This window comes from Hyperoodon ampullatus (assembly GCF_949752795.1).
Source record: "Hyperoodon ampullatus genome assembly, chromosome: 11".
Classification (NCBI taxonomy): Eukaryota; Metazoa; Chordata; class Mammalia; order Artiodactyla; family Ziphiidae; genus Hyperoodon; species Hyperoodon ampullatus.
In genome coordinates, this window is record NC_136924.1 from 29,767,871 (window position 1) to 29,783,968 (window position 16,098).

The window sequence follows — 16,098 nt, forward strand, 5'->3', positions numbered from 1 at the left end:
TAAAGAGGCTCCAGGCAAGAACGAAATTTCTTGAAAGTCTAGTTGTCTTAAAAAATTCCAAGCACTTTTCATTTAACTTTTTAATTAGTGCATATTTAAAAGCAAAACTATTTTAAATTACTGTATAGTAAAATTCATGTCTCTCCTGTGGTTCTTGAAGCCCCTGGAATAGCACTGCCTATTCTTAAAGAAGTACATTTGAAGAGCATGAATCTAGCTTGAAGTTATCTTTTTTTTTTTTAAACCAAAAATTTGGACCATATATTGGTATGCATCTTTTCTTATGATGCTTAAAGTTAATGTGGATACAGATGATATTTTTATCCCATTTATTACACAAATACTATGTGTCAGCTTACAACCAAAACATGTACTTAAAAAAAAATGGTAAGAGTATAAATATGATTTTCAAACTGTAAATCAGGGAAAAGAGCTGTAAGAGTGGAGGTCTTTGTGTGCTGTCAGGACCGGGCTGGGGGAGGGTGGGGGAACATAACTGTGAATAAAACTGATCTTTTCTTCAAGTCAGCATTTTGTGATTCAGGAATATTGTTTTTTTAGGTGATCAACTTGATTTGAGGATAACAATAACTACCTACAATAACTAGGTAGATGAACTGTATCATCTTTAAAAATATCCTTTATGAGTATCACTGATTTCTAAGACCTACAAATATGTATTATTCTTTAATTACAAGATCAATACATGTTTATGGTAGAATATTAAAATGTAGATGTTAAGTATATATATTTCTCTCTATGTAGAAATACTATATACTTATTCCCCCCATATGTATAATTTCTACCCCTAGTGGCAATCTTTGTTAACACTTCGGTATATTTACTTTCAGTCTTTTTATGCGCACTTAAAAAAAAATAGTATCATATGATACATGCCTTTTATATCCTCTAAATACAACATTAACATTTATCCATAGTATTTGATCTTCATAAATTATTTTAATGTTTGCATTGTTGTATCTTTAGGAAGCTTGTAAATTCATCTCTTGCCTTCCATGAGGCTGTCTCATTTGACTATTTATCTTCAGGTGTTGTTTGTTCTTGCTGGCTTCTCTTTTGCTCACCTCTTAAACATGAACAGTCCATATAAGCTTATCGGTCTGCTCTCTTACTACTCTTTTCCTTGATCATATCACTCACCCCCTGCAGCTTCAGGTGTCACTTCAAACCATTCTCAGGACCTCAACTCTTACTCTGACTTCATGCTGACTTTCAGGCCCTTTTAAATACAATTGCCTGCTAAAAGTCTCCTGTAGATGACCTGAAGGCATCTCAAATAGCTGTTCAAGAACAAGTCCTTTCACTGAACCGATAGTCACCAATACTGTGTACACTTACTTGTTAAATGTTCTTGCCGCAATAAACATTTAAAAAAATGTCCATCTTCTCTCCAGTCCTGTCTTCATCATCATTTCTATTTAGTTTCTCATGCTAGAAATTTTACACCCTATATTCTCCTTTTATCTCACATTAATACCCAAGTTATGTTCTACTTCATACAAAAAAGTCAAGTATTTGAGTATCCGCCACACATCAGGCATTAATTAAGGCTCTGGGAATGGAGCAGTGACAAAACCAAGCTTTGTTCCAATAGAGCTTACATTCTAATTGTGAGTGACACAAAGTAAACATATATATTAAGTGAAAATAAAGGCAATGAAGAAAATAGAGCAGTGTGTTAGGTGAAAATGATAGGGAAAGGAGGGTGCTAATCTATTATAAGGTGGTCAGGGAAGACCTCTGAGAAGGGGACATTTGCACAAAGACCTGAAGGAAGTAAGGAATCAAGTCAGGTACATATATTGGGGAAGAGCCTTTCAGGAAAAGATGAGCAAGGAAGCCCATGTTGCCAAGCTGGGTTGAGCAAGAGGCAGAGTGGTAGGAGATGCTATCGGGGTATTAGATGTTGGGCCCTCAAAGGCAAGGGGAAGGACTCTGGATTTTATTCTGGGCAAAATAGGAAGCAGTTGGAGGGTTTTAAGCAGAGTATGACATGGCTAGACTTAAGGAAGAGCACAGGCGGAAGCTTGGAGGCCAGTTAAGAGATTTTGTAGTTGTCCAAATAAGAGATTATGATGGTTTAGTTAAAAGTGGTAGCAGTAGAGCTGATGTATTCTGGATTTATTCAGGCAAGAGAATTTACCGATGATTTGAGGGGAATGTAAAACTAGAGGAAGTCAAGGGTGAATCCTAGGATTTTGGTCCAAACATTTATTTAGACAGGAAAAATTGGCAGAGTTCAAACTGCTATTCCATCTCACTGGACTACTCAAGTAGCCACTTACTGGACTTAATCTGTGTCCTTCCATCTGATCTTGCTTTAGTTAGCTTCTTAAAACACAGATCTGACAGTGTTACTCGGCTGATGGCTCCTCATTGGCTACTGGCAGAATAAAGTCAGTTCATACTATTTAGATGAATTGCATACGTCTTTTATGCTATCATTGTATAAAGCAGCTCTTCTCTTTTAAAATGATGGTCTTTTTCTTTTTTAAATTACAAGATATATGTGGAAAAATTATTTTTTTAAAAAGGGATTCTGTATTAGGAGGAAAAGGTTAAGACTTTTGGTAGAGATTTGTGGGATATATACAGAAAAGCAGTTTTAAAATGTATGCAGTTACTAGCACACCTGTTTTAAAACTCCAGCTAAAATATGTAAGATGTATGTGTGTATATAGTATCCCCATATTTCTGTACAGAATACTGTGACATCTATTGATTAGTTGATCATCCAGATGATCTCTTGGTATACAGATACTGGGATCACAGTGTTGAGTAAGCTAGACAAAGTGTCTCTCCTTTTGGAATTAACAGTCCAATGGGGAAGAAAGTGACTCCAAAATAGTTGTTCTTCAGGAGGGGACACACACACTTCTGGCCATTCTGCCAAGAGTTTCTGCATGTTTTGCTTTGAATTGTTAAATAGTATTCTCATCTTAGAGTTAGGGCTAGAATATCTTTAATTTCTATTTCTTGAACAGCAAGGATCTGATGAAGTTATTTGTCCTCAGCCATATAGTTTATAGTCAAGTTGGGATTCAGCTGCAGGCTCTCTGATCCCAGAACTTTAAACACTACGCTGTATAATTTCTCATGATCTTACCATGATGATAAAGAAATATAAATATGAATGGAAATAAATTTAATTAATTAATTAATTAATTAAATTTCTGGCTTAAGGGAGTTTTAAAATTAAGGCAAATCAATCAGGAACTCCTTCTCCCAGTAATGCATCAGCTGATACTCTTTCAGGTTTTTTTTTTTGTGTGTGTGTCAGAGATTACATATCTTTACTGTTACTTTTAAAATCTTAACTGTATATGGGATGATAATGCTAAATTGACAAACCAGACCAGCATAAGATTAGGTGCTCTTGATCAGTGGTCTGAGTCAGGGTTTTCACTAGAGCAACTAAAATATATTTATTTAAGCACAGGACGTATGCTGCTGGATGCTGTGGGGTGCAGTGAAGTCTCATGTTATACAGGGTTTAGGTTTTAAAGATGTTTCAGGTTGAATTACATGAAGTTAAATTACCTTTGAAAAATCCCACTTCTCACACTGCTACCTCTGCCACCCTCATTTGCCACCAGTGTTTTTTGCCTGAATTATTGAAATATAGAAGGAAATATGAATGCCTTTTTATCTGATCATCTGGTGCTGAAAGCAGTAGGAGTCATAAAGGAAAGGGGAACTTCCCTGACCCTTCTTTGACCACTTAAAATTAGTTCTGATAAACGTTGCAATACGTGTGAGCCTTGAAAACATTGTCTCCCAATTGGTCTTTCTGTCTCTGTTCTTGCTTTCTGATTGCTTGTTCTCCCCACACAGCCAGAATGATCTTTAAAAAGTGTAAATCAGAACACATTACCACTCTGGTCAGTGCCTTTCACTGGCTCCCCATCTCAGAGTTAAAAAGCTAATTGCCACGATGGCCTGTATGGGCCTATGTCATCCAGACCTCACTCTTTGACCTCTTCTTCTACTGCCTTTTGCTGCAGCCCCTGCCACATTTTTCTGGCTGTTCCTTCTTGTCTGTAGTAAGCTCCTACCTTCAGGACCTTTGTGTTTACTGTTTTTTTCTGCCTTGAGGGCTCTTGACCCAAGAGCCCTCAAGGCAGAAAGGATATCTTGTGTCCTTAACCTCCTTTGGGATGTCACCACAATGAGGCCTTCACAGACTGTCCCATTTAAAATATCACATCCTCTTCCCCTTCATGTCTTTTCCTCCATAGCATTTAACACCATCTGATATACAGTATATTCTTTGAATATTTATTTATTGTCTTCCCCACTAGCCAATATGGAATGTTCATGATGGCAGAGATTTTTTTGGTCTGTATTGATCACAGCTATATCCCATGCACCTAAAACATGACCCTTAGTAGGTACTCAGTAAATTTTTAATCAGCGTATTAAAGTACATTCGTAGTTTTCACAATAGTCTTTTTTTCCCCAGCTTTATTGAGATATAATTGACATACAGCATTGTGTAAGTTTAAGGTGTATAATGTAGTGGTTTGATATACATATATATTGCAGAATGTTTACCAGATTAAGCTTAGTTAACACATCCTTCAACTCATATAATTACTTTTGTTGTTATGGTGAGAACATTTTAAGATCTACTTGTAGCAACTTTCAAGTATACAATACAGTAGTTTTAACTATAGTCATCATGCTGTGCATTAGGTCCTCAGAACTTATTCCTCTTGTAACAGGAAGCTTGTACCCTTTGACCAACATCTTATTTCCCCTACCCCACTCTGCCCGCCCCGTGCAACCACCTTTCTATGAGTTTGGCCTTTTTAGATTCCATATATATAAGTGACATAATATAGTATTTGTCTTTCTATGTCTGACTTATTTCATTTAGCATAATGTCCTCAAGGTTCATCCATGTTGTTTTGCAGATGGCAGGATTTTACAATATCCTTTAAAATCTGTTGTATTATATATGTACAGATACAATAATTTAGGCTTCATGGTTTTATGACTAAGAAATACTTAGTTGACTACTGGGATCACAACCCTAGTTTTCTGGCCAAGCAAGAAAGCTTTTAGACCAATCTTGACTTGTTTTAGTCTTTACTTAGTCAATGGAATATAAAATCAAATATTTTAAGGTAGTAAGGAGATTGGGAAAAGAAAGTTTATGTGTTCTTCATCCCAACATAGCTTATTTTATTTCTTAGTTTCCATTATTACTTGTACTTAGACATAGTCTATAGTATCTATATATATATATATATTTTATAGTAGATTTTGAATTCTTTTGCTACTTCTGTTCATACAAGTTCTAAAAGTAACAATAAAAAAGTAATCAAAATCCTTCTCTTAGTGATTCAGATTGGTGCTGTCATCTTTATAGGAGAAGAATGTCATGTTTTTGAGGAAATTTTCAGATAGAACATGTTTTTTAGTTCATAGTATAGGTTTTTCTTTGAGTCTGTTGTGAAACAAATTCTGTAGGAGGAGGCACTTAAAATTTTTGTTTGCTAACCCCACCTTCCAACTTTCTTTCAGTTGGTAATTTTCACTTAAGTTGAAGCAGCAGTAACAACATAGGAAAGCTTGTACCATGCCTGCCAATCTTTGCTTGATTTGAGATAAGATTTATGTTGTCCACTAGTCTAATTGAAAGTATTTCTCAAACACCACAAAGTAGGAGACAGACAAGGTGAAGTGGTCTTGTTATGGTTGTTTTAAAAATGTTGTTTATCAGGAGTTTGCTGGTGGTCTAGTAATTAGGATCCTGCACTTTCACTGCTGTGGCCCGGGTTCAATCCCTGGTTGTGCGGCTCAGCCAAAATAAAAAAAAAATAAGTAAAATGTTGTTTATCTGAATAAAGTTGATTAAGTCTTGATCAAGTATATAAAAAGAGGTAGTCTCAGATGTTGAAATTAAAATGAAATGTGTGTGTTTTTTAGGAGATCATGAATCAGACAGATAAAAATCAACAAGAAATCCCATCATACCTTAGTGATGAACCACCAGAAGGTAAGTATGCATCTGTAATACTAAGAATGAAAAAAATCCTAGTGAATTAAACTTCTGATTGTTTTCATTAACTTTAAAGTACCATAACCTGTTTTCCTCATCAGTAAATGTGTTCCAAAAATACCTAAACATTTTTAGCTTTTAATAAGAAAGCATAGATATTGGTAAATGGGGACACAATGTAACGTTTATATAAGGTCTATCAATATTTTTCTGCTACTCTTTTATTCTTTTAAGACCATTTCACGAGTATCCTTTAATTTGTAAAGAGTTGGGTGAGGTGCAGAGGAAGGATGGACTAGGTTATGTCATGCATACGAAAACTCACTTCAAGAGGCACTTGAGATTTGTTGTTAAACTCCTGTTATTCATTACATTATAATGGGTAACTCTTCCTTTTTTAATACATGGTTTTAGAGTCTGCTTAATTTATTTTTTGGTGTGAAAATTGTGACATCAGGAATCATTTTATTCTTACCTTCAAAAATCTTTGGAAACACTAAATGCACACATGCATGTCCTCACTATGTACAGAAACAGACTAGCTGTTTTCTTTATTTTCTCTCTTTATTTTTAAGGACTAGAAGTCTAGAGTTTTGAAAAGAAAAGTTAGGGCTCAATGAGAAAGTTAGGAAGGACTTATGAGAAACAAGTCAGGAAAGAGATAAAGGCTGTCCAGGAGCATGATTGTTAAGGAAGAGAACAGCCTCAGAGATGTCTTTATATTGGCAACCTGTTAAAAGTAGTCTGCAAAGTGGATAATTTATATGGTGGTAATTAAGAGTACACTGTAATTTTTAAAAAAAGGGTACACTGTAATTAAGCGATCAACAGCATTAGTATTTATCTGATTTCACTAAGAAAAATTGTCTTCATTAAATGCATGTACACCAAATTTGGCATAGCAGGATAATACTAATGAGGTATTCAGCATGAGGTAGTTATCTGTTTTATCCTCAAATCAAGATTTTCCCCCCTTTTCCTAGTGTTACTAACCTTGATTACAAAAGAATGACCACTTATGTAATCCTTTCCATCATAATTTTATAATTAATATATTCAAATGCTTATCTATGTCTTAAGTCTTTTATTTCAGCTATTTTAAAATTTTATATTAACTATGCTTATTACTCAGTTTCAATTAAACAGTTGGTTTTATAAATTTAGCCATTGCTATATCTTCATCAGTGAGCTATTTTGACTAATCAATGAGACTTTCTTCCTGTGAAAGGATGTAAAATCTCCTAACAGTGAAAAGAAAATCTTACTCAAGGTAAATTTGTGTCTGTGTATTTAAAGAAACTCAATTTTCAGATTTTTTTTCTCTTTCAAATAATGTTGGTTTTCCAGTGTTACCTTCTCTGATAACCACATTCTGCTAGGTTATAGTAGCTTTGGGTGTCTTAGTTGAACTTACGTACCCAAGAATTTACCTTTCTTGTGTGAGATTATACCTTTTTAGTGGTTATAGCCTGAACTGTATAGTTACCAAGTATTTTTTCATGAAGTTTAAAAAACACTATTGCTCATGTGTTGTTGCTGCCTGAGTCATTAGATTATGGAGGAGAAAAGGTCTGTGTGTGTTTGAGGCTGGCAGAAGCAAATTTTTATGAAATCTTCCTGCTAGTCATTTTATGCTGGAGTTTGGGGTTACATGCCAGTTTGAGTGCCTCTATTAAACAGACAAAGAAACCAAAGAGAAAAGACTAGTGACAATAAATCTGAATTTCTCATACTGATGTTACCTTTTCTGAGAGTATATGAAGAGTTTTTACAAACTAGATACTTAAATCACATACTCTTATAAAAATTACTGAGGCAGTGGAAGTATTAACCATAGCTCTGGTTTCTCCATGTTACAAAAAAGATTATATATAGGTAACAGGATTTTAAGTGATGAATAATTTTCCTATTTTTACATATAATATTAGCTCTTTAAATACATTATTAAGGAGCACATAGAATAGAAACCCAAATATATTTGTTAGTTGTTCTCAAATTATTTGGTCTCAGGATGCTTTCTACTTTAAAAAAAATTGAGGATTCCAAAGAGCTTATGTCTTTGTTGATATTTGCCGTATTAACAATAAAAACAGAAATTAAGTATTTTATTATGAAAAGAACTCAGTAGGCCCATTACATATTAACGTAATTAACATATTTTTTGAAAAATATGAAACTATTTTCCAAAACAAAAAATTGTGAGCAGGGTGATTTGTTTGTGGCCACACCGTGTGGCTTGTGGGATCTTAGTTTCCCGATCAGGGATCAAATCCAGGCCCTTGGCAGTGAAAGTGCAGAGTCTTAACCACTGGACCACCAGAGAATTTACGACATTGTTTTAAAATTTTTGCAAATCTCTTTAATATTTGGATTAATAGAAGAGAGCTAGATTCTCACAGTTTAGTCTTCTGTGTTTAGTCTGTTGTGTTACTGCCCATCATTTAGCTTCTGGAAAATTCTGTTTTAGACTGGTGACAGAATGAAAGTGAAAGACAAATGACATGTTAATATTATTATGAAAGCAGTTTTTACCCCGAAATGGTCCTGGGGATACTCAAGGGTTCCAGACCATACCTTGAGAACCAGTGCTTTAAATGAAGAAGGTTGTTTCAGTAATGACTGATGGAATTCTATCAAGGAAATAAGGGCTAAATATATTTATCTTTTTATTTTTTCATGCTCCTTTTAGGATATAAAATATTTTTTTATTAACAGCAATAAAACTGTAAATCAAGGAGACATTTAAAAGTCTTCTATTTTATGAAAGTCGTCTAGTCTCTAAAGCATTTCTTCTCATAGATACTAAGACTTAGCATTGGACCAAGATGTTTTAAAAACATGTACAACTATACCCTTGAGGGAAGAGCTCTTGATGTCTTGATCAGATATGTATTTATGTGGTTGACCTTTTCAATACAATCTGCTGATTGTTAGGAAGGTTACTCAGTACCGTTCTTATAAAGGCTTACATTTGACTGTCTTACGATATTTTCTCTTATTAGGTTCAATGAAAGATCACCCACAGCAGCAACCAGGCATGCTGTCCCGTGTGACTGGGGGTATCTTCAGTGTTACAAAGGGAGCCGTTGGTGCCACCATTGGTGGTGTGGCTTGGATTGGTGGAAAGAGTCTGGAGGTGACCAAAACAGCTGTTACAACTGTGCCTTCCATGGGAATAGGGCTGGTGAAAGGGGGCATGTCTGCTGTGGCTGGAGGTGTTACAGCTGTTGGCTCTGCTGTTGTAAACAAAGTGCCCTTAACAGGAAAGAAGAAAGACAAATCTGACTAAAATATGGAGGTACACTTGCTCTCCACAGCATTATGATGCCAGTGGCATTGAATTGCTAAATTATGGACTACAACAAAGTCACCTGTTTTGGACGTTTATCTTCTAACTGCTGTGTTGAAAGTATTGATGACTGACTGGCTTTTGTCTAAAAAGAAGAGACCAATACTAGCACAGTGTATGAAGGTTTCTCATACTTAAATTCCAGCTTTTTATCTGGTAAAATGTTACACTTATTCAGCTGTAACTGAAGATAAGGTATATTTGAATATTTACTACGTAAGTCTTTCAGTTTAACTAAAAATGTGAAAGTTGAATTTAGTGGATGATCTTTACAGTTCCATATGTATAATGTGCCAGGTAACTCATCTGCCCCTTAAAAAGGGAACCTTGACCTACATAAATGTACCTTTGATGTGCCTAATAGTTTCAGATGTCTTAGTTTTTTTAATAACCATAGTTGATTAGACGAAGAGGCATTCTTTTCTTATTTAAGATGGTAAAAGTAGCAGGAACTAGAGAAGTTTAAAAGAAAAGATTCATGGTTTTATGAGTATTAACCATCTTTTGTTAGATATGCATTATATTAATCATTGATGCCTTACAAAAGAAAAACATCTTTTCTAATACCCTGAATATGTGCAGTTCTTAGGATTATTATTATATATGGATTCTTTCAGAAGTTGTTTGTGAAATTAGTTTTCCCTCAAGAATCTCAGGATTAGTGGCATAAAGGCATTTCTTGCTCTCAGCAGATAGGATAGTGTTTGATAACTGTCAGTAGTTATAACCAAATTGTACACTTCAACCTGGGTTCATGCTCCATCATTAATAAACCTCACAGTGCCTAAGGAACATTTCTTTGCTGGTCAGAAGCTATGTTAATGAAAGAGTTTCATATTAAGGAGGAAAACATAAATCATTTTAAGTTCTTAAGAATTACCTAAAGCATCCCAAGATATAAAAAATTCTTCACACCTGTTTTGTCTCCAGGATGGCTTAAATTACTAGCAGTACCCCTTTCAAAAAACACAGTGAAAGCAGCCACAGATGTGTGGGGGCTGACTCTTAAATTGAATGGAATGGGCTCCATAGATTAGTTTTGAATGTAAAATATATGTAACTGCTTTCTGTGTTTGACAGGCTTTTAAAATGTCATCTTACACTCCTTTAAAGCAGCTGTAAACTTTGTACCATTTTCCAAGTCAACTTCAGGCAGGAAATAGAATTTTTTGGTTACGGATGATAAGCGTGTTGTGTCTCATTAACGTCTCATCATGTCTTATTCATTCTAAAAGAATATGACTTAGCTGGAATTCATCTTTTTTTTGTTTCATGTTCAGTTTCATAAAAATTTTAAAAGTGGCATTTCTCTTAACTAAGGGTTTAATCCCAGCCTGAAAAATCTTAATTTTCCTTCACTTAAGTTTGGAAATTTGCCACCATTCTGCAGACTTTTTTTTTTTTTTTTTTTTTTTTTTTTTAAACGAGCAAGGGGAAGAAAGGAGGTGATGCTCTGGAGTAAGTCAAAACAGCATTCCTGAGAACTTAGATCACTCCAACACCCAAAGCTTAAGTGTTTGTTTGCAACCCACTAAGAGTTTTACATTAATAATGTGGATCAACAAATGGGTAAGAACAAAACTTAGCTTTTAAAAGTTTTCATAAATACCAGCAGGGATTGAAGTAAATCCACAAAGGTTATTGAACCTTTCTACCATATACAAAACTGAAAGTCATTAGGGAGTTAATCAAAAATTAAATTGTTGTTTATTTCATCCAGTATGATTAAATGTATATTTGTTGGTATATCTGGTCAAATGTCATAATTAGCAAAGGGGATTTAAAAAAAAAACCCAAAGTTAATGGATGAACACTAAATAATGATCTAAGTAATGGTATTGGAGAATTTGTTTCCTGCTATTTGAAAGAAATTATTGCTTCATTGCTAGTTTATATTTCTAAATTATCTTCTTATCTTCATCGGCTCTGCTGTGCTTTGTACCTGAATTTCTAAATATAGACTTTAGTTTACTATATGCTTGAATATTTATTTTCAACTTTGCTTGTCTTTAAAACTGCTTGAGGAAAAATGGTTGTAATTAATTTCTGCTACAGAAAAGCCACCTGGTACATTTTATCTCATCAAGTTTGTTTAAATTTTAAATTATAACTTTGTTCAGGAGAGGCTTTGCAATGATAGCAGAGAACTTGTACAAATGAAGTTAGTTGTAGACGTTCTTGTTGAAATGAACTTGCCATTTGATGATATGTAAAGCTGTACACTTGAGTCTTTTTCAGTTTATTTCGTAGACTAGCAATTTGACCTGTTAAACAGTACTAGTTCACTTCAAGAAGCTAATAAGGCTGTTGTTGTATACACCTGGAGGCATCTGTTATTCAGCTTATCTTTTGAGTGGGTATTCAGCACAATGAGGATAAACTTGTGTGACCCACTTGAATGACTGATCTAATAATGTTGATGTTATGAATCCTGTACTTAGTGAAATGTCAGATGAAAATAACTGATGATTGAATAAATTTTTTTGTATTAAAGGAATGGGAAAAGAAGACATGAATCTTTAATAAAGCACTATGATCTGCAAAAGATGAAGTGTTTCATAAAGATCTAAGGAAATAAAGGAAATTTTAAAACAGGGTAGTCTTAAAATTTTAGTTATATAGCAAGTCAGAAAGTACTGTAGCCAGTTTTTAAATTTTTTGATACTAATGCACAAACATGACAGAACATCTCCAGATATGAATTTTGATGCCAACACAACAATGAAATACAAATATATTTTAAACAACTCTAATAAAGATTAAAACTGCAGATTTCTGGGTTTGACTGCAACTTGCTGAATCTCTGCAGGATGGGATCCAAGACTGCACTTTAACAACCTCTGCAGGTGATTCTTTTGCAGTCTAAAATTTGGGAACTGATGGAGGAATTATAAAGTAGGGAGCACACTTCCCTCTGTCCTAAGCAGCTGTGGAACCAACTTAGACCTCTTACTGGCCAGAAGTGACTCAAAGGGATGGGAGCCAGTTGGAGGAAGGAAGAAAATTGATATTTACTGGGCATCTACTTACCTACCAGGCACTGTCCATAAATTCTCTGATTTAATCTGTATGAGGATCTTAATGAGGAAAAGTATCTTTATTCCCTTTTTACAAATATGGGGCAAGCACAGTTCCAGTGTTAGTTGAATTTCGTGTAACACTTTTGAATTCGTGTAAGTCAGAACCTCTCCATCTTATGTCCAGAAACAAAGGGGACTGACTACTCAGTAGCTAGTCCTTCATTCTGCTGCTGGCATTAGTGCTGCCTGTATGCTTGATTTACCAGGCTTTCTGATTTGAGCTCACTGGAAGTCTTCTGGGTGATCATACTTACATTGGCAGCTAATTACATTTTGCCACAGAAATGAATTTATACATAAACTGTTTAAAGGAAATCATGTATTTTGTTATAGCCTTTTTTCACAGAGGAAATGAAATTTGACTCTAGTGTTTTATGTAAGGATATCTCCCCCTGTTGTTGATTTTGAAAATCTAAAGTTTTATTTGTAGGAAGATCTGAGTAAGAATGCAAGAACAGAAATAGGCAGCGGGGCTTCCCTGATGGTGCAGTGGTTGAGAGTCCGCCTGCTGATGCAGGGGACGCGGGTTCGTGCCCCGGTCTGGGAAGATCCCACATGCCGCGGAGCGGCTGGGCCCATGAGCCATGGCCGCTGAGCCTGCGCGTCTGGAGCCTGTGCTCTGCAACGGGAAAGGCCACAACAGTGAGAGGCCCGCGTACTGCAAAAAAAAAAAAAAAATAGGCAGCGGTTCAAGGGCTAAAAGATAACGGACTAGGATTTGGTCTAAAGGACAGGTCAGTATACTGCATGTTTGACCATGAATGTGGATTTTTTTTTAGTTTAAACTTTTAAAGTTAGAATAAGCTACAAATGCATTTCTGTAACCATAACTGCCCCATTTGCTGCTGTACTGACAAAGCTCTTCTTAAATTAATGGCCACAAAGCACACATAGCCACTCAACTCTGCTAAACTTTCTTATATACCTTCATGTTTGTTTACTTGCCTACTCCTCAAAGTGACTATTTCATACCTCCTCTTTCCATCTCTCCTGCTATACTCCCCTCCTCCCTTTCTAAATCTCTCTGTAAAAAGAGGCAACCAGACAGCAAGACTCCTGCCTCTCACAATGCACACTATCAACCTGCCTGCATCTGTTCCCATGCTCTGTGGACGAGGACTAGTATCTCTGCTCTTATCCGAAGTCAGTCCACCTTCACTTCCTCAAGGATATTAATCCTTAAAATTAATTATTTTCCATCTCATCCATCTCTCTCTCCTTGGGTCATACCCATCGGCATATAAACATGTTCCACTATTTCCTTTCTTTAAAGAAAAAATTTCATAATCTCCATTTTTCTGCTTCCTTTTGCAGCAAAACTTCTTGAGAAACTATATAGTCCCTGACTCTTCCTCATCTACTTTTTTAAATATTTATTTATTTATTTATTTATTTAGGCTGCGTTGGGTCTTTGTTGATACGTGCGGTCTTTCTCTGGTTGCGGCGAGCAGGGGCTACTCTTCGTTGCAGTGTGCAGGTTTCATTGCAGTGGCTTCTCTGGTTGCAGAGCACGGGCTCTAGGCACGCGGGCTTCAGTAGTTGCGACATATTGGCTCAGTAGTTGTGGCTCGTAGGTTCTAGAGCGCAGGCTCAGTAGTTGTGGCGCATGGGCTTAGTTGCTCTGCAGCATGTGGGGTCTTCCCGGACCAGGGCTCTGACCCATGTCTCCTGCATTGGCAGGCGGATTCTTAGCCACTGCACCACCAGGGAAGCCCTCATCTCCTATTCTTTCAACCCACTCCAGCTGCCTTCTTACCTTTCTCATTCCACCAGAATTACTTTTTTAAAAAAAATTATTTATTTATTTATTTTTGGCTGCATTGGGTCTTTGTTGCTGTGCGTGGGCTTTCTCTAGTTGCGGTGGGCAGGGTCTACTCTTTTGTTGCAGTATGTGGGCTTCTAATTGCGGTGGCTTCTTTTGTTGCAGAGCATGGGCTCTAGGCGCGTGGACTCCAGTAGTTGTGGCTCATGAGCTCATGGCAGGCTCAGTAGTTGTGGCGCACGGGCTTAGTTGCTCCGTAGCATGTGGGATCTTCCTGGAGCAGGGCTCAAACCTTTGTCCCCTGCATTCGCAGGCAGATTCTTAACCAGTGCACCACCAGGGAAGCCTCCAGAATCACTCTTGATAGGGCCAACCAATGAGTTCCCTTTAGCCAGATCCACTAGTCACTTCTTATCTTAGTTGACCTCCCCATGGTATTCAGTATTATTGAAAATGCCCTCTTTTCTTGGCAGACTTACTCTGGTCAATCCTTTCTAGGCTTGGTCAGCCACTACTCCAAATCTATCCTCTTTCTGGCAGTCTCACCCAGAGCTATAGCTTTAAATACCACAGATATGCAGATGGTCCCTGATTATCTGTATCTCCAGTCCTGATTTCTCACTACTCCAGACTTCACCATTTTTCTATTTGAAATCTCTGCTCAGATTCTTGTAGGCATCTCAAAATTGACATCTAACATAGAACTACCAAGGTGACCATATAATGTATAATGTATTCCAAACTGAGATACTTTTGAGGGTGAAAGCACTGCTGATAATTCCGTCAGCATAAACTAAAATCTGCCAAAGGGTTTCCCATCACATTTAGAATGAGATCCTGTTCCTTAGATGGACCTGTGATGCTCATCTTGTGTCACTCTTCCCATCACTTAACTCTGCCCCGACTATACTGGCTGCCATGCTTTCTCTTGAACAGACATTTCTGTGTGACTTTGAGTAAGTGACTTACCCTCACTGTGCCTGAATGTCCTCATCTGTTAGAACAATAAACAGTGGTACTCAGTTCTTAAGAGTTGTAAAGTACAACGTGCCCAGCACTTAGTAGGTGCTGCACAGAGATACCTTTCGCTTTCCTAAGGAACTGAACAGATTGGGAGAGTGAGAGTTACCTGCATTTGCTGAATGAAGGAACAGAGTGAAGACGTGGCCTGCGTTTTTCATAATTTTTTCATTACTTAAGGCCACGCACACATAGCGCAGATGTTTGAGTGTCAAGAGTCAATTGTTTGTGTATTTGTTACAGAGTTCAAACTCCACAGCTGAAAGTGAGCCAGTCTTTATTTGCATAATATTTATCTTGGAACAAAGTTTAGAAACAGAAACTTGAAACCTAACTAAAATCAGTACCAACCATCACACACTTTACCTTTCATATTTTACAGTCAGACCTGGATTTTCAGAAAGTTTATTCAAATTAGATCATTTCAAATTTAAGGAATTTTACAGAGATGTTTTCATAAAAATCCCTAAATTTGTAGTTGGTACTCTTTTAGCATGTCAGGTAGGGGTGACTTTTCTTATGCCAACTCATAAGCAATCCTTTTTCTGTTCACAAGGTTTGAACAGAAGAGAGATCTTAGTAAATCTGGGTTCTGGCATGCGGCAGCTGGATGGCTCTCTAAGCTTGTTTCCTCATCTGTAAAAAGGGGAAAGTAATAAATGCACATAAAAGTATTTCATGAGATAAAACAGTCAATTTTAAACAAACTGACCACACAAATAAGCTCTAATTATTCCTTTTGATGGGCAATACTTGGTTCTCAAAGATATTCCCTTATTCCAACCTGGAGATGAAATCAACTTTCTCCACAAAAATGTATTAGAAGCTTGCTAATGTTTCACTAAACACTAAGCTACAG

The 16,098-nt window shown here is 36.3% G+C and overlaps 1 protein-coding gene across 1 annotated transcript; it reads left to right on the forward strand.

Moving 5' to 3' along the window:
- Positions 1-5,961: 5,961 nt before the first annotated feature.
- On the forward strand, positions 5,962-9,317 carry TMEM263 (transmembrane protein 263; the record flags this gene model as incomplete). The annotated part of the gene is made up of 2 exons (XM_079714748.1): positions 5,962-6,025; positions 9,031-9,317. 2 exons carry the CDS (start codon positions 5,962-5,964, stop codon positions 9,315-9,317), a joined length of 351 nt encoding a protein of 116 aa, XP_079570874.1.
- Positions 9,318-16,098: the final 6,781 nt, after the last annotated feature.